An 18,994-nucleotide genomic window follows, 5' to 3' on the forward strand; every position below is an offset into this window, starting at 1 on the left:
AGGCTGGAGTGTAGTGGCTCGAACACACCTCACTTGAAGCTTCAACCTCCCAGGCTCAAGTGATCCTCCCACCTGTCTCCTGAGTAGCTGCAACATGCAAGACGTCTGGTTAATTTTTAAATTTTTTGTAGGGATGGGGTCTTGCTGTGTTGCCTAGACTGGTCTCAAAACTCCTGGGCTCAAGTGATCTCACACCCTTGACCTCCCAAAGTGCTAAGATTACAGTTGTGAGCCACTACGCCTGGCCTTAAGTCTTCTTTTAGTCATTCACGGCTGTTTGGGATTTCTTCACGTAGATATTTTATTTTCTTCTTTTATTTGATGTTTATTATCTAAAGATAATAATGGATTTTGTAAGTTATACTCTGTAACTGGTTGTTGTTTTTATTTATGAATGATATTAATTTATATGTGGGAATTTTGCATCCACTAACTTACAACCGTTTTTCCTTGTTTGTAATTCTTTTAAAATAGACTCTATTGCATTTCAAGGAATTCATCAAATTATCTGCAAATGGTCATGGTCAGAACTCCCCACTAATTTTTACCTCTAATTTAAAAATTACTGGTTTCCTATCTAATTGCGCTGACCAGTGCCTCCAGATCAGCACTAAATGATAGTGGTGATAGTGGACACCCAAGCCTGGTGTAAATAAATGAGTCAGTGAAGGCAAAGATGGTATTATGAGAAAGACTGATGATGAGACTATCTTCTTCTAAATACAAAATGAGTTTTCAATGCTCTGACAACATGAAGCATCCTTAAAGACTAAACTATGGCAAGGATATTTAATTTACTTCCATATTTTTTATTAGTAAAATTTGTTTACTTTTTATAGGCAAGTATGAACCACTTTGAGGTTTTCTTCCCACTCCTAATTCTCAATTCCTATGTGTGCAGTATCATCTAAGAGAATAAGTGTTCTTGAATATTCTGGACATGTGGCATGACCTTCTGCACCAACTCTTCTAGATGTGCTTGCCTGGTGTGCCATGGACCCTGAATCGATATAAACAAGTATACTTCGGGTGTCCCCAGTTGCTAAAGATGTTAAGTTTCACACATAATAAATATTCAGAAACAGCATGCTGAAAATAAAGAAAAGAAAATCAATGCCTCATAAAGAAATTCGTCTCAAATAATCCCAATGAATACTGATAAAATTTTAAAATTATATACTCTTCTTTTTTTTTGAGACAGGATCTGGCTCTGTCACACAGGCTAGAATGTAGTGGCATGATCACGGCTCGTTGCCACCTCTACCTCCTGGGCTCAAGCCATCCTCACAGCTCAGACTCCTGAGGAGCTGGAACTGCAGGCACATGCCACCACACCTAGCTAATTTATTAATTTTTTGTAGAGACAGGGTTTTGCCATGTTGCCCAGGCTGGTCTTGAACTCCAGGGTTCAAGCAATTTAACTGCCTAGGCCTCCAAAAGTGATGGGATTATAGGCGTGAGCCACCACACCTGGCCTATATACTTTTTTCTTTTCTAACATAACTATTTTCAAATATCAGTCTAATGAGTGGGAAAATAAGCTACTGGAATAAAGAGCTTATGAAAAGATAAGTAGAGGGAGAGGAGGATAATATGGCAGCCAAGTGACCTCTCTGTTCCACTGTTTCTCCCTTCTACACTCCTTGCTGGCTGTGCTGAGGAGCAGGGGAGAGAGGGCTTGTTGTCTAAAAACCAGATCTATGAAGCCAACTATAAGAACAGATAATATGAGTTCAAATGCATATGAATATATAATCAAATATGAAACTCGACAAATATGCTCATTTCTAACATATATTATTGTTATATCTTTATTTTCTTACTATTTGGCCAAAAAGTGTCATAAAGGAGGGCATGCCCAAGAAGGCTGAATAGGAACAGCTCCAGCCTCCAGCTCCCAGCGTGAGCAACACAGAAGATGGGTGATTTCTGCATTTTCAACTGAGGTACCAGGTTCATCTCACTGGGGCATTTCGGACAGTTGGTGCTGGTCCGCGGATGCAGCCCGACCAGCGAGAGCTGAAGCAGGGTAAGGCATCACCTCACCTGAGAAGCACAAGGGGGAAGGGAATTCCTTTTCCTAGCCAAAGGAAATTGAGACACACAACACCTGGAAAATTGGGTAACTCCCACCCTAATACTGCACTTTACCAAGGGTCTTAGCAAAACGCACACCAGGAGATTATATCCCACACCTGGCTCGGAGGGTCCCACGCCCACGGAGACTCCCTCATTGCTAGCACAGCAGTCTGAGATCTAACTGCAAGGCGGCAGCGAGGCTAGGTGAGGGGCGCCCGCCATTGCTGAAGCTTAAGTGAGTAAACAAAGCCGCTGGGAAGCTCGAATTGGGTGGAGCCCACTGCAGCTCAAGGAGGCCTGCCTGCATCTGTAGACTCCACCCCTGGGGACAGGGCATAGCTAAACAAAAAGCAGCAGAAACCTCGGCAGAGGTAAATGTCCCTGTCTGACAGCTTTGAAGAGAGCAGTGGATCTCCCAGCAAGGAGGCTGAGATCTGAGAACGGACAGACTGCCTCCTCAAGTGGGTCCTAACTGGGAGACATCCCCCACTAGGTGCAGACCAGCACCTCACAACTCACGTGGCTGGGTACACCCCTGAGACGAACCTTCCAGAGCAAGAATCAGACAGCAACACTCGCTGTTCAGCAATATTCTATCTTCTGCAGCCTCCACTGCTGATACCAAGGCAAACAGGGTCTGGAGTGGACCTCAAGCAAACTCCAACAGACCTGCAGCTGAGGGTCCTAACTGTTAGAAGGAAAACTAACAAACAGAAAGGACACCCACACCAAAACCCCATCAGTACGTCACCATCATCAAAGACCAAAGGCAGATAAAACCACAAAGATGGGGAAAAAGCAGGGCAGAAAAGCTGGAAATTCAAAAAATCAGAGCGCATCTCCCCCTCCAAAGGAATGCAGCTCATCGCCAGCAATGGAACAAAGCTGGATGGAGAATGATTTTGATGAGTTGAGAGAAGAAGGCTTCAGTCGATCAAACTTCTCAGAGCTAAGGGAGGAACTATGTAACCAGCGCAAAGAAACTAAAAACCTTGAAAAAAGAATGGATGAATGGCTAACTAGAATAACCAATGTAGAGAAGTCCTTAAAAGAATTGATAGAGATGAAAACCATAGCACGAGAACTACGTGACAAATGCACAAGCTTCAGGAACTGACTCGATCAACTGGAAGAAAGAGTATCAGCGATTGAAGATCAAATGAATGAAATGAAGCGAGAAGAGAAGTGTAGAGAAAAAAGAGTAAAAAGAAATGAACAAAGCCTCCAAGAAATATGGGATTATGTGAAAAGACCAAATCTACATCTGATTGGTGTGCCTGAAAGTGACACGGAAAATGGAACCAAGTTGGAAAATACTCTGCAGGATATCATCCAGGAAAACTTCCCCAACCTAGTAAGGCAGGCCAACATTCAAATTTAGGAAATACAAAGAACGCCACAAAGATACTCCTCGAGAAGAGCAACTCCAAGACACATAATTGTCAGATTCACCAAAGTTGAAATGAAGGAAAAAATGTTAAGGGCAGCCAGAGAGAAAGGTCGGGTTACACACAAAGGGAAGCTCATCAGACTAACAGCAGATCTCTTGGCAGAAGCTCTACAAGCCAGAAGAGAGTGGGAGCCAATATTCAACATTCTTAAAGAAAAGAATTTTAAACCCAGAATTTCATATCCAGCCAAACTAAGTTTCATAAGTGAAGGAGAAATAAAATCCTTTACAGACAAGCAAATGCTTAGAGATTTTGTCACCACCAGGCCTGCCCTACAAGAGATCCTGAAGGAAGCACTAAACATGGAAAGGAACAACAGGTACCAGCTATTGCAAAAACATGCCAAAATGTAAAGTCCATCCATGCTGGGAAGAAAGTGCATCAACCAACAAGCAAAATAACCAGCTAATATCATAATGACAGGATCAAGTTCACACATAACAATATTAACCTTAAATGTAAATGGACTAAATGGTCCAATTAAAAGACACAGACTGGCAAATTGGATAAAGAGTCAAGACCCATCAGTTTGCTGTATTCAGGAGACCCATTTCACATGCAGAGACACATATAGGCTCAAAATAAAGGGATGGAGGAAGATCTACCAAGCAAATGGAGAACAAAAAAAAGCAGGGGTTGCAATCCTAGTCTCTGATAAAACAGACTTTAAACCATCAAAGATCAAAAGAGACAAAGAAGGCCATTACATAATGGTAAAGGGATCAATTCATCAGGAAGAGTTAACTATCCTAAATATATATGCACCCAATACAGGAGCACCCAGATTCATAAAGCAAGTCCTTAGAGATTTACAAAGAGACTTAGACTCCCATACAATAATAATGGGAGAGGCCAGGTGTGGTGGCTCACGCCTGTAATCTCAGCACTTTGGGAGGCCGAGGTGGGCAGATCATGAGGTCAGGAGATTGAGACCATCTCAGCTAATACGGTGAAACCCCATCTCTACTAAAAATACAAAAAATTAGCTGGGTGTGGTGGCAGGCACCTGTAGTCCCAGCTACTTGGGAGGCTGAGGCAGGAGATTCACTTGAACTTGGGAGGTGGAGGTTGCAGTGAGCCAAGATTGTGACACTGGCACTCTGGCCTGGTGACAGAGCGAGACTCCATCTCAGAATAATAATAATAATAATAATAATAATAGGATACTTTAACACCCCATTGTCAACATTAGAGAGATCAATGAGACCGAAAGTTAACAAGGATATCCAGGAATTGAACTCAACTCTGCACCAAGTGGACCTAATAGACATCTACAGAACTCTCCATCCCAAAGCAACAGAATATACATTCTTCTCAGCACCACATTGCGCTTACTCCAAAATTGACCACATAGTTGGAAGTAAAGCACTCCTCAGCAAATGTAAAAGAACAGAAATTATAGCAAACTGTTTCTCAGACCACAGTGCAATCAAACTAGAACTCAGGACTAAGAAACTCAATCAAAACTGCTCAACTACATGGAAACTGAACAACCTGCTCTTGAATGACTACTGGGTACATAACGAAATGAAGGCAGAAAAAAAGATGTTCTTTGAAACCAATGAGAACAAAGATACAACATACCAGAATCTCTGGGACACATGTAAAGCAGTGTGTAGAGGGAAATTTACAGCACTAAATGCCCACAAGAGAAAGCAGGAAAGATCTAAAATTGACACCCTAACATCACAATTAAAAGAACTAGAGAAGCAAGAGCAAATACATTCAAAAGCTAGCAGAAGGCAAGAAATAATTAAGATCAGAGCAGAACTGAAGGAGATAGAGACACAAAAAACCCTCCAAAAAAATCAATGAATCCAGGAGCTGGTTTTTTGAAAAGATCAACAAAATTGATAGACCACTAGCAAGACTAATAAAGAAGAAAAGAGAGAAAAATCAAATAGATGCAATAAAAAATGATAAAGGGGATGTCACCACTGACCCCACAGAAATACAAACTACTATCAGAGAATACTATAAACACCTCTGTGCAAATAAACTAGAAAACCTAGAAGAAATGGATAATTTCCTGGACACTTACACTCTCCCAAGACTAAACCAGGAAGAAGTTGAATCTCTGAATAGATCAATAGCAGGCTCTGAAATTGAGGCAATAATTAATAGCCTCCCAACCAAAAAAAGTCCAGGACCAGACGGATTCACAGCCAAATTCTACCAGAGGTACAAGGAGGAGTTGGTACCATTCCTTCTGAAACTATTCCAATCAATAGAAAAAGAGGGAATCCTCCCTAACTCATTTTATGAGGCCAACATCATCCTGATACCAAAGCCTGGCAGAGACACAACAAAAAAAGAGAATTTTAGACCAATATCCCTGATGAACATCGATGCAAAAATCCTCAATAAAATACTGGCAAACTGAATCCAGCAGCACATCAAAAAGTTTTTCCACCATGATCAAGTGGGCTTCATCTCTGGGATGCAAGGCTGGTTCAACATATGCAAATCAATAAACATAATCCAGCATATAAACAGAACCAAAGACAAAAACCACATGATTATCTCAATAGATGCAGAAAAGGCCGTTGACAAAATTCAACAGCCCTTCATGCTAGAAACTCTCAATAAATTTGGTATTGACAAAATTCAACAGCCCTTCATGCTAGAAACTCTCAATAAATTCGGTATTGATGGAACGTATCTCAAAATAATAAGAGCTATTTATGACAAACCCACAGCCAATATCATACTGAATGGGCAAAAACTGGAAGCATTCCCTTTGAAAACTGGCACAAGACAGGGATGCCCTCTCTCACCACTCCTATTCAACATAGTGTTGGAAGTTCTGGCTAGGGCAATCAGGCAAGAGAAAGAAATAAAGCGTATTTGGTTAGGAAAAGAAGAAGTCAAATTGTCCCTGTTTGCAGATGACATGATTGTATATTTAGAAAACCCCATCATCTCAGCCCAAAATCTCATTAAGCTGATAAGCAACTTCAGCAAAGTCTCAGGATACAAAATTAATGTGCAAAAATCACAAGCATTCTTATACACCAGTAACAGACAAACAGAGAGCCAAATTATGAATGAACTCCCATTCACAATAGCTTCAAAGAGAATAAAATACCTAGGAATCCAACTTACAAGGGATGTAAAGGACCTCTTCAAGGAGAACTACAAACCACTGCTCAGTGAAATAAAAGAGGATACAAACAAATGGAAGAACATACCATGCTCGTGGATAGGAAGAATCAATATCATGGAAATGGCCATACTGCCCAAGGTAATTTATAGAGTCAGTGCCATTCCCATCAAGCTACCAATGACTTTCTTCACAGAATTGGAAAAAACTGCTTTAAAGTTCATATGGAACTTTAAATGCGGGATTGCCCGCATTGCCAACACAATCCTAAGTCAAAAGAACAAAGCTGGAGGCATCAGGCTACCTGACTTCAAACTATACTACAAGGCTACAGTAACCAAAACAGCATGGTACTGGTACCAAAACAGAGATATAGACCAATGGAACAGAACAGAGCCCTCAGAAATAATACCACACATCTACAGCTATCTGATCTTTGACAAACCTGACAAAAACAAGAAATGGGGAAAGGATTCCCTATTTAATAAATGGTGCTGGGATAATTGGCTAGCCATAAGTAGAAAGCTGAAACTGGATCTTTTCCTTACTCCTTATACGAAAATGAATTCAAGATGGATTAGACACTTAAATGTTAGACCTAAAACCATAAAAACCATAGAAGAAAACCTAGATAATACCATTCAGGACATAGGCATGGGCAAGGACTTCATGTCTAAAACACCAAAAGCAATGGCAACAAAAGCCAAAATTGACCAATGGGATCTAATTAAACTAAAGAGCTTCTGCACAGCAAAAGAAACTACCCTCAGAGTGAACAAGCAACCTACAGAATGGGAGAAAATTTTTGCAATCTACTCATCTGACAAAGGACTAATATCCAGAACCTACAAAGAACTCAATCAAATTTACAAGAAAAAAACAACCCCATCAAAAAGTGGGCAAAGGATATGAACAGACCCTTCTCAAAAGAAGACATTCATACAGCCAACAGACACATGAAAAAAATGCTCATCATCACTCGCCATCAGAGAAATGCAAATCAAAACCACAATGAGATACCATCTCACACCAGTTAGAATGGCAATCATTAAAAAGTCAGGAAACAACAGGTGCTGGAGAGGATGTGGAGAAATAGGAACACTTTTACACTGTTGGTGGGACTGTAAACTAGTTCAACCATTGTGGAAAACAGTGTGGCGATTCTTCAAGGATCTAGAACTAGAAATACCATTTGACCCAGCCAACCCATTACTGGGGATATACCCAAAGGATTATATATCATGCTGCTATAAAGACACATGCACACGTATGTTTATTGTGGCACTATTCACAATAGCAAAGACTTGGAATCAACCCAAATGTCCATCAGTGACAGGCTGGATTAAGAAAATGTGGCACATATATACCATGGAATACTATGCAGCCATAAAAAAGGATGAGTTTGTGTCCTTTGTAGGGACATGGATGCAGCTGGAAACCATCATTCTCAGCAAACTATCACAAGAACAGAAAACCCAACACCACATGTTCTCACTCATAGGTGGGAATTGAACAATGAGAACACTTGGACACAGGAAGGGGAACATCACACACCGGGGCCTGTTGTGGGGTCGGGGGAGGGGGGCAGGATAGCATTAGGAGATATACCTAATGTAAATGACGAGTTAATGGGTGCAGCACACCAACATGGCACATGTATACCTATGTAACAAATCTGCACGTTGTGCACATGTACCCTAGGACTTAAAGTATAATAATAAAAAAAACTGTCATAAAACACTTGGTTTTACATGATATAAAATGTCTTCTACGTCTCTTCAGTTACTCCCTGTGGCTAATTAAAAAAATGAGTATATATTTCATATGCCTTGGCGAGTTTCAGGGGATTTATAAGTTAACAGTTGATATTTTCCCCCATTGGATTAGGAGTTTTACTTGTATTATCTGATATTAAATCTTTATCCACTCTTCCTTTGAGCTTCTCTCTGCCTCTGTCCACTTCATATTGTACCATCATCCTCCTCCCCTATACTTAAGCAAGGTGAGGTAGTAACTATTACACTTAATAATATTCAGGGAATGGAATAGTTGAGAAAGAACCGAGAAATGAAATATATATATTATAAAAAAGTGATAGCAGGTGAGGAAGAATTTGACTTAGAAACTGGTTTTGCATTTGTCTGTCTTTTGCATTAAAATCCTTGTAAGCACTTGGAGCTAAGAAATGAAGTTCAGATAAGCCTTGTGTAACTCATGCTTTTGTCATAATTATTTTCATACATCACTTTACAGGAAGCAATCCCAACAAATTTCTTCCAGTGATAGAGCTACTTATATCATTTCCCAGGGCACACATTACCTGGAGTTCAAATGTTTGAACGGTGGTTCCTGTTTTGTTATATATAAACTGACCTAGGAAAATTTCTTCTCCTTCACATTTTTTTGTGATGCCCTATAAAGAAAGCAACAGATATAGAGATTGTAATGAATGGATACAGTTGTGTTTTCAAAAAGAAGAAATAATTCACCAGATATCTCTGATGTCCACCGGGGCACAGTGCTGTGATCATGCCAGTACTAATCTATGCACCCAGAGGGCATTTAACAAGGGACCAGTGAGGCCAAAGGCTGATCACGGGACTGACTAGAAGGACAGAGGATGGATGGACACATAGATAGATAGATAGATAGATAGTTAGAAGACAGATGAAAGATAGATGATTGATAGATAAACAACTGATAGATGAAAGACAGATACATACATGTAGAGAAAATCCCAGCATTAACTCTGGTCTGATAACTGTATTTGCAATAAGCTTACTTTGAATAAAATAAAAATGGGTCCCCATATTGAACTGATGTTTTCCAAAATGAGATAAACATAGGCCAATTGCTAGATTTTGATCACACAAATAATTTCCTCTAAAAAGTAAGCTTCTGTTGACTGATAAAAACACTGATTTTTTCTTTGTATGCAATTTCTTTTGTGCTTTTTGTTCTTCCTCTCAACCCTTCAAATTGAAGATTTGTGAGAGGAGAATGCACTGCTGCAAACTAATTCATTACGTGAATCTGAAGTTTATTGTTAGGTTCCTTAAATTGTAGTAACACAGCAAAATAAAGAGTACATTCGTTAAATCATTTTATAATAAAAATATTAATATCAAACTATAACTTTTTATTAAAAGAGTTGGATACATCATGGTTACATAATGTACTGACAATTATATATGTATATATGACTCAAGCCTCATATATTCTCTTTAGCTTGAGAGGGAGTGCTAGTTTTATTTTTACCTTCTTTATCACCTCCTTTTTTTTTTTTTTTTTTTTTTTAAGAAACAGATCTGATGGAATACTATGCAGCCATAAAAAAGAACAAGATCATGTCCTTTGCAGGGACATGGATGGAGCTGGAGGCCATTATCCATAGCAAACTAACACAGGAACAGAAAAACAAATACCTATGTTCTCACTTATAAGTGGGAGCTAAATAATGAGAACACATGAACACAAAGGGGAACAATAGCCACTGAGATCTACTTGAGGGTGGGGGGGTGGGAGGAGGGAGAGGAGCAGAGAAATACCTGTTGGGTATTACTACTTACTGTCTATATAACAAACCTGAACATATATCCCTGAACCTAACATAAAAGTTAAAAGAAAAACAAACAAACAAACAAACAAAACGGGGTCTGGCCATGGTGCCCAGGCTGGCCTCGAATTCCCGGGCTCAGGTGATCCTCCTGCTTTAGCCTTTTAAGGAGGTGGGATCACAGGAGCAGCTACTGCACCCAGCCCTTTTATCACCTTGTTTTGATTTTACTTGTTTCATAAATTCTCTAATGTAGAAGAAAATAATGAGAAGCAGTTTTTATTACTAAAGGATCCCTGCCTTTGGGATTCACCCATAAGTTTTCTAAACAATGAATATGTTCACCTTTCTGAGATGGAACTTATCGGCTCAAACTCAACTTTTCAGACACCACTTGCAGGTGGTGCGGGCTTCTATGAAAGGACAGCAGCCCTTTGTTGTGAAACTCCACATATGGAATGTAGAGGCATTTGGATGGCATGTAAGGCAGGCTGTTTAACCCGGGGCCCTCCTCCAGATGGGAAGATCAAATAATTGAAGTAAGGCATAAACCTAATAAGGCAAAAGTGGGAGTAGACAGTAAAACCAAAAACCAAACCAAACCAAACCAAAACAAACAAAAACAAAAACAAAGAAAGAAACAAACACCAAAAAGTGAAGATGACCAAATGGCAGCTGGAGAGAACACAAACTACTCTGGCTGTAGGTAGAACCAGCAGCGCAGGGCTTAAGCGGCAGGTTCCCAGAAAGGCCGGAAGAGGGAGTCCACGTGGGGCGGGGAGGTGTGGGGGAAAGGAGCCTGAATCTGCGGTTTAGCTGACAGTCATTTCAAAAAGCAGTTACAACCCCTCCACGCCCCTCCAGCCCCGCCTGGCCCAGCAGAGGGCTCTGTTCTTCCTCCCATCTCTAAGACCACTGCCGGCACCGCCCCAGAACCGCCCACAAGAGCATGACCCCTGCGCAAAGTGGTGGCCCCGCGGCCCTCCTCTCCCCAGCAGTTCCTGGTGTAGTTGGCCAGGCTGGTACCTCCTGTGCACTGCAGGAGTCCTCTCAGGGTCAACTCTCCTGATGGCACACTTGTGACTCCCAACGAAATGGCCTGACCTGATGATTCCCGGGGCAAACTCACGACATATAAGCCCCACCGTGAGCGCAAACGTGCGCGGAAAGCTTCCTGCTGGCTTTGCACCGCCTAGCAATTCATGTGACAAGCATCACAGACATGGGAGAAAAGCGTTGTACAGGAAACAGACCATACGCACAAGGGGGAAAAGTGGGGCTAGGAAATCCAGACCCGGAAGCGAGCAGAAGAAAGTGAGACAAACCTACAGTTAATATCTTCAGAAGCATAAGAGAAGGTACTGCCTTCATAAAAGAAAAAAAATATAGGCTCTAAAAAAGGGAATATGTATAGAAACAAGAAGTCTCAGAAAGTATAATCATGACAGCAGGAATGAAAATTTCCATAGAGGGGTTAAAATATGAATTGATATGATCTTCCAGCAGGTGGAACAAAAAACAGAAAAGGGAAATAAACACTTTTTAAAAATAATAAATTAGACAGTAAGTTGAATCCTCAGGATGCAGGCATGAAATCCCATGACAACAGTTGTGCATCAGGCCTACCTAACAAGGCTGGAGCAAAACGCTGAGGGCGCCAGAGGGATATCTCGGGGAAAAATAAAAAAGAAAATAAATGAATAGAAAATGAAGGAAGGGATGAAGAATGGAAGAAATTTATAAATTATCTCATGTGAATCAACATAATGGGGGAATATTTGTACTTCTGAAGAAGAATTTGGGAAAGTTTTAGTAATAGGAATACAGAAAAACTAAGCAAATTAAAGAAAAATAGGCTGGGCACCTGTGGCTCACGTCTGTAATCCCAGCACTGTGGGAGGCCAAGGAGGGAGGATCCCCTGAGCCCTGGAGTTTTTTTTTTTTTTTTTTTTTTTTTTTTTTTTTTTTTTTGAGACGGAGTCTCGCTGTGCTCCCAGGCTGGAATGCAGTGGCGTGATCTCGGCTCACTGCAAGCTCCGCCTCCCAGGTTCACGCCATTCTCCCGCCTCAGCCTCCCAAGTAGCTGAGACTACAGGCGCCCGCCACCACGCCCGGCTAGTTTTTTGTATTTTTAGTAGAGACGGGGTTTCACCATGTTAGCCAGGATAGTCTCGATCTCCTGACCTCGTGATCCACCCGCCTCGGCCTCCCAAAGTGCTGGGATTACAGGCTTGAGCCACCGCGCCCGGCCGAGCCCTGGAGTTTGAGACCAGCCTGGGTAACATAATGAGACCCTTATCTCTACTAAAAGACTTAAAAAACAATCCCGTGAGTTTGAAGTTGCAGTGAGCTGTGATTGTGCCACTGTACTCTAACCTGGGCGACAGAGCTGAGACCCTGTCTCAAGAAAAAAAAAAAAAAAAAGTAAAGCAATTGTTACACTCAGAAACATAAAAAAAATGGAAGAAAGTAGTATTTATGTACACTAAATAGTTCAACTGAGAGCTGTTTTGTTCACATAGTCACCGTGAAAACATTGAGTATTGCTTGAACAAAAAGATAATACAGTCTTCTAGCAGTGCCTCAAGTGTTAAACCTACATTTACCATGCTATCTAGGAATTCCAGTCTTAGGTATACACCCAAGCAAAACAAAAACTCATGTCCACACAAAAACTTGTACATGAATGTTTATTGAAGCATTATTCATAATGACCAAAAAAATGAAAATAATTCAGATATCCATCAACTGATGAATAGATAAATAAAATGTCATATATCCATACAATGAAATGTTATTCAGCAATAAAAAATAAATGAAATATTGAGACATACTATATCATAAATGAACCTTGAAAACAGTATGCTAAGTTAAGCCATTTGCAAAAGATCACACATTATAAATGATTCAATTTATATGAAATGCATAGAATGGTAAATTTATTGAGACAAAGTAGATTAGTGGTTGCCAGGGGTTGGAGGAGTACACTAGGGGAATAGGAGGTGACGGCTAAGGGGTATGGGGTTTCCTTTTAGGGTAAGAAAAATGTTCTAAAATTGATTATGGTAATGGATACACAACTCTGTGAATATACTAAAAGCCACTGAAGGGTGTACTTTAAGTGGGTGAATTAATTGCTATGGGAATTATATCTCCAGAAACATGTTTTGTTTTTTAAATCAAGACATAAACATGTTGGGAGGATGGAAGTGCCATGGAAAAGAGCTACTCTTCACTTTCCATGAGAGGATGTTATAACCAAAACTGAAAAATCAAGAAGTAATGGTAAAAGCCAACATGGAGGCAAGTACCCAAATAAACATCTAAAATTGTTGCAAGTAGAAGCTCTGGAATAATGAGAATTGGAGATGTGGAGAAGTGGGACAAGGAATAACTATTTCTTTACAAACTTTATGGGAATACTTGATTTTTACATGTACATGTATAACTTTGATAAAAGTAAAAAAAAGTTGAATAATATAAATCATTTGGTCCAACTCTCTCTCTTTGTAGGTGAGAAAGCGAAAGTCCAGGAAATAAGTGACACAACTAGTTATCTGTCCTAGTTCAGAGGACAGCCCCTAATTCCCAGCCAACCACCTTCTATCAGGCCAATCTGAATGACAAATTTAGATAGCTTCTTACATAGACAGAAAATTCCTTGGGTGCACTGGAGATGTTTCCTGAGGGAGACACCTTCTCTGAGATGTGCTCCATGGTAACAGCAGTAGGTATGATCTTTGTAGCAAGCTTGATTAGGGTATGACCCTGGGAACCTGGAAAAGCCCAGCAATTTCCAGGGTAGACATCCGGCTGGAAAGAAAACACTGCATTAATCTCTTAACTAGTTATGTGAATCCATTCACATAATACTGATCAGCTAATCACTATTGACTGCAGATCTCTCTTATGCCTATAAAATAGGAAAACTCCCAAGACACCTCTAGTGTGGTTGCTCTTCCAGAGCACTGTATGCTCATATCAATCAGAGTCCTTTATCATATGAGCATGTTTTCTTTCATTGCTCTAACTAGACTGTAACCTGTTATAAGGCAGCTAGAGGGCATGAGTGGGGTGCTGGTAAGGCTAGTGATGGTGGTAGTGAGGATGATGGTGGTGACCACTGTGGTGATCATTGTGGTGATGATGGTGGTAATAATGGTGGCAGTGGAGGTGATGATGATGGTGGTAGTGGTAATGGTGATGGCAATGGTGGTCATGGCAATGGTGGTGGTGGTAGAGGTAATGGTGATGGTAGTAATGGTAGTGGTGGTGATAGTGATAGTGATAATTGAAGTAGTAGTGGTGAAGGTGGTGATAAAGGTAGTGGTAGTGGTGGCAGTGATGGTGGTGGTGGTGGTGGCGACAGTGACATTGGTGGTGGTGATGATGATGGACATGGGGGTGGTGATAAAGAAAGATGGTGATGGAGGTGGCGGTGGTGGTGGCAGTGATGGTGGCTGTGGTGGCAGTGATGGTGATGGTGGTGGTGGTGATGGTGATGGACATGGAGGCTGTGATGAAGAAAGATGGTGGTGGTGGTGGTGACGAAGATGAGGGTGTTGATGGAGATGGGAGTGGTGGTGGTGATTATGGTGATAGAGAAGAAAAATGAGGTCTACTACTTTGTAGATATAAACTACAGACTGGAATAAGATCAATGGGTTTTACCCCTGAAAGTTCTAAATTTGCGACTAACTTCAGGTATATGGATCAAAGTTGAGAGGTGCTCTGCTGTCTGTTGATGGCTATTGCCTTTAGAATGTAACTGAAAAGTTTGGTGGGGATCTTACTTGGAGATTTTTCCTGTTATAATTAGACTTAAGAACATGTGGTCTGAATAGCACTTAACACAGTACAGTACTGGCACTTAGCAGACAAGTACTTTCAACAAATGTTCGTTGAATGACTGAAGTTTTCAATGGAAAAGTATGGTCACAGAATCAACTTACAGAAAAGACATGGAATGTATATGTTTTATTTGAGAATAAAATAATCTAGTTTACTAATCTTAAAATGATAAATAAGTAAATAATTAATCATAGTTTACAAACCATAAAATAAGACATAATTCATGCAGTGTACTGACTATAAAAAATGTAATGAGATGATTTCAGGTTTTGTAACAAGTTCGGACACTCTTATATTGCCTCTATTTTAAAATTAACATTTTCATGATAAATAATAAGAACAAAATTCTAAAATAGAAATAAGTGATTCTTAATTTAGCTTTACCTGAAGAATAATATCTGGAGGCATTTCATGATTTAGGAAACTTATCCCATGCCAGTACAATTTTGCTTTATTATTTTTGTAACTTTCTGAGGTCCCAGCTTCAATGATGGAGGCTCCTAAAATTATAAAATAAGTTTTAAAATAAAGAAACAACATACACCATTCAAAACACATCATTTGAATTTTAACAGTGTCTCTAGAAAATTATTACTGGGCAAATTATAAGTGAGGTAAAATTCATACTTAGGAATTGATAGGAAAAGTATGACAGTTTTCACTACCACTGAAATTTTGTCATTTTGAAGAAAACAAGTTTTCTCTGTTTAGTTTCACAAAATGTAAGATAAAAATTGAATTTTGAGGCAAGTAAAGTAGAGATGAGAACATTATATGGATTCTGTATCACCTAAAACGTATATAGATCTCTATATTTCAACAGCTCATGCGATAAATGAGACTTCCTGTCATCCCCATTCACTCAATAACAAAAAAAGCAGAAAACCAACAATGCTCCAAATGTCCTTCAAGTTACATTTGCAGCAATTATGCAGATTCATTGAACTCAATTTTAATCAAATAAATATGAAATAGAAATATACTCATCAAACATTATCCCTTCAGGTTACTTCATTTTAGAAGCAAAATGTATTTTATACATAAGAAATAAAGAAAATGCAAATGGCTTTTTCAAATTGCATTTGCATAACACACCACAACACTAAAAATACATGTGCCTCATCAAGTTTTTTTTTTTTTTTTTTTTTTTTTGAGACCGGGTCTCACTCTGTTGCCAGGCTGGAGTGCAGTGGCGCAATCTTGGCTTACTGCAACCTCCGCCTCCCGGGTTCAAGTGATTCTCCCGCCTCAGCTTCCCGAGCAGCTGAGGCTACAGGCGCCCACCACCACACCGGCTAAGTTTTTGTATTTTTAGTAGAGACGGGGTTTCACCATATTGGCCAGGATAGTCTCCATCTCTTGACCTAGTGATCCACCCACCTCGGCCTCCCAAAGTGTTGGGATTACAGGCATGAGCCACCGCACCCAGCTGATTATCCATACTTTTTCTAAGATGACACACTTTTTGAAATAGTAAATGAGTTCCTAGAGTTGCCAGATTTGGCAAATAAAAATACAAGATGGCCATTTAAATTTGAATTTCAGGTAAACAAAGAATAAGTTTTTAGTTGTAGTCATACAACTTTGGGATATATACATACAATATTTGGGATATATTTATACTAAAAGATTATTTACTATTTGTCTGAAATTTAAATGTAACTGGGCTCCCTTCATTTTATCTGGAAACCCTATGTGTACTTCGTTTTTGAAGGCTGATACTGACTGCCCACTCACTATTCCTACTCGACCAAGTGGCTGGACAGAATCTACACTTTCACCTGCTAATGTGAGGACTGAGCACCCCATCCCCATAATCCTTTCCAGAAAAAAATTAAAATTTTAGTGTTGTGGAATTTTGAAAATAATTCATATTTATTCATTTTCTCATTTATTAAAAAATTTAAGTCAGCTTTATTAAGATATAATTCACATCCTAAACAATTCACTCATTCACAGTGTGTGACTCAGGGTTTTGTATTATATTCTTAGAGTGGCGCAGCCACCACAATCAATTTTAGATCATTTAGTCAGCCCCAAAAGGAACCCATAGCAGTTAGCTGTCATTCCCCATTTCCCCCAACATCCCTCCCCAAGCCTTGGAAATTATTAATCTATTTTCTGTCCCTGTATGTTTACCTATTCTGGACACTTCTTTTGCTGCTCCCTTGTAGTCAGTCACAGTATGTAGCCTTTTCACTAACGCTACTTTCATTTAGCCAATGTGTTTGAGGTTTATGAATGCTGTAATGAGTATCAGAAGTTCATTCCTTTTATTGACTGCAGGTTAATATTCCGTTGTATGAATGCATCTGTTATTCTTTGTTGATGGACATGGGGTTATTCTCAATTTTGGTGATTATGAATACAGTTGCTATAGATATTCTTGGCAAGTTTTGATGTGAACATGTTTCAATTTATCTTAGATAAATATGTAGAAGTGGGATTGCTGGGTCAATAAGATGTTATATTGAACTTCATAAGAAATTGTCAGACTTTGCCAGAGTGGCTGTGCCAGGTTACATTCTCACCCACAGTGTATGAGAGGTCCATTTGGTTCATGCTGTTGCCAGCACTTAGTATGGTCAGTTTTGTTCTGTTTGGCATTCTAATAGGTGTGTAATGATATAACATTGAGATTTTAATTGACGTTTCACTAATGAATAATAATGTGAGGCATTTTTTCATATACTTTTTTGATATGCATATATCTTCTTTAATGAAGTGTCTTCTAAATCTTTTGCCTATTTTGTATCGGGTTGTCTGTTTGCTTAATTGAGGCTTGACAGTTTTCTATAAATTCTGGATTCAAGAATGTGTGTGGTTTCCAAATATTCTCCCCCAGCCTGTAACTTGTCTTTTCCTTCTCGTAACTGTTTTTTGGCAGAGCAGAAATTAATTTTGATGAACCCTGTATTATCCATTATTTTCCTTTTACAATCATAGTTTTTGATGTTGTGTTTAAGAAAAGTTTTTCTAACTCTAAAAAATTTCTCTTATTTTTTTCCTAGCTTTAAGTTTTATATTTAAGACTGTGACCCATTTGGGGTTAATTTTTACAAATTGTGGGTTTGGGGCCAAGGCATTTTTTTTTCTTTTTTTGCATATGAATGTCCACCTGTTCCAGCACCACTGACTTGCCTTTTTTCCGTTTTTCAAAAATCTATTCACCACAGGTGTGAACTACTTCTAGACTTTTTGTATTGTTCCATTGATTTCACGAGTACCACATGCTCTTGATTACTGTAAACTTATAGTAAGCCTTAAAATCAGGTAGTGTGAGTTCTCCAACTTTGTCCCTTTTTTTCCCAAAACAAATTTGGCTCTTCTAGTTCCTTCACCATTCCACATACATTTTGAAAACAGGTTGTCAATTTCTACAAATAATCCTGCTGGGATTTTGATTAGGATTGTATTGAATCCATAGAAAAGCTGGACAGTATTGTCATCTTAATGGTATTGAGTCTTCAAATCCATAAACATGGTATACCTGTCCATTTATTTAAATCTTTGTTTATTTCTTTCATTATTATTTTTTAGTTTTTAGCTCTCAGTTCCCACATTTTATTACCCTTATACCTAAGTATTTTATGTTTTTTACTGCATTTATGAATAGTGCTGCTTTTAAATATTTTCTAATTTTCTATTGTTAGCATATAGAAATTGTGTATATACCCTTGAACTTGTAAACCTCACTTATTCTAGTAGATTTTTTTGGTGGTTTTTCTACATAAGCAATCATGTTGTCTCTGAATAGAACCATTTTTATTTCTTCCTTTCTAATTTGCATGCCTTTTCCCCCACCCTCTGCCTTTCTTACTCTCTCTCTCTCTCCCAGTTTTTCTTCATTTCCTTTTCCTGCCTTTTTCTAATATTAGTTGAAATTTTTAATTTTTAAAAATTATTTTATTTTTTTGAAACTGAGTCTCGCTCTGGGGCCCAGGCTGGAGTGCA

The 18,994-nt window shown here is 39.2% G+C and overlaps 1 protein-coding gene across 4 annotated transcripts in view; it reads right to left on the reverse strand.

The window, feature by feature from the left end:
- Positions 1-18,994, reverse strand: part of SUN3 (Sad1 and UNC84 domain containing 3) — a 53,818-nt gene that overhangs the window by 4,444 nt on the left and 30,380 nt on the right. For 2 of the 4 annotated variants that reach the window (XM_031665409.1, XM_031665408.1), the window contains 4 exons: positions 15,425-15,540; positions 13,835-14,002; positions 8,954-9,046; positions 984-1,089 (listed from right to left, as the gene is read on the reverse strand). In XM_031665409.1, the coding sequence (XP_031521269.1) occupies positions 984-1,089; positions 8,954-9,046; positions 13,835-14,002; positions 15,425-15,540 (483 nt within the window). Of the gene's footprint in view, positions 1-788; positions 1,090-8,953; positions 9,047-13,834; positions 14,003-15,424; positions 15,541-18,994 lie in introns of those variants that run through there. The other 2 variants (XR_004183273.1, XM_031665410.1) reach the window with 2 other exon arrangements.

This window comes from Papio anubis, chromosome 4 (assembly GCF_008728515.1).
Source record: "Papio anubis isolate 15944 chromosome 4, Panubis1.0, whole genome shotgun sequence".
Taxonomy (NCBI): domain Eukaryota; kingdom Metazoa; phylum Chordata; class Mammalia; order Primates; family Cercopithecidae; genus Papio; species Papio anubis.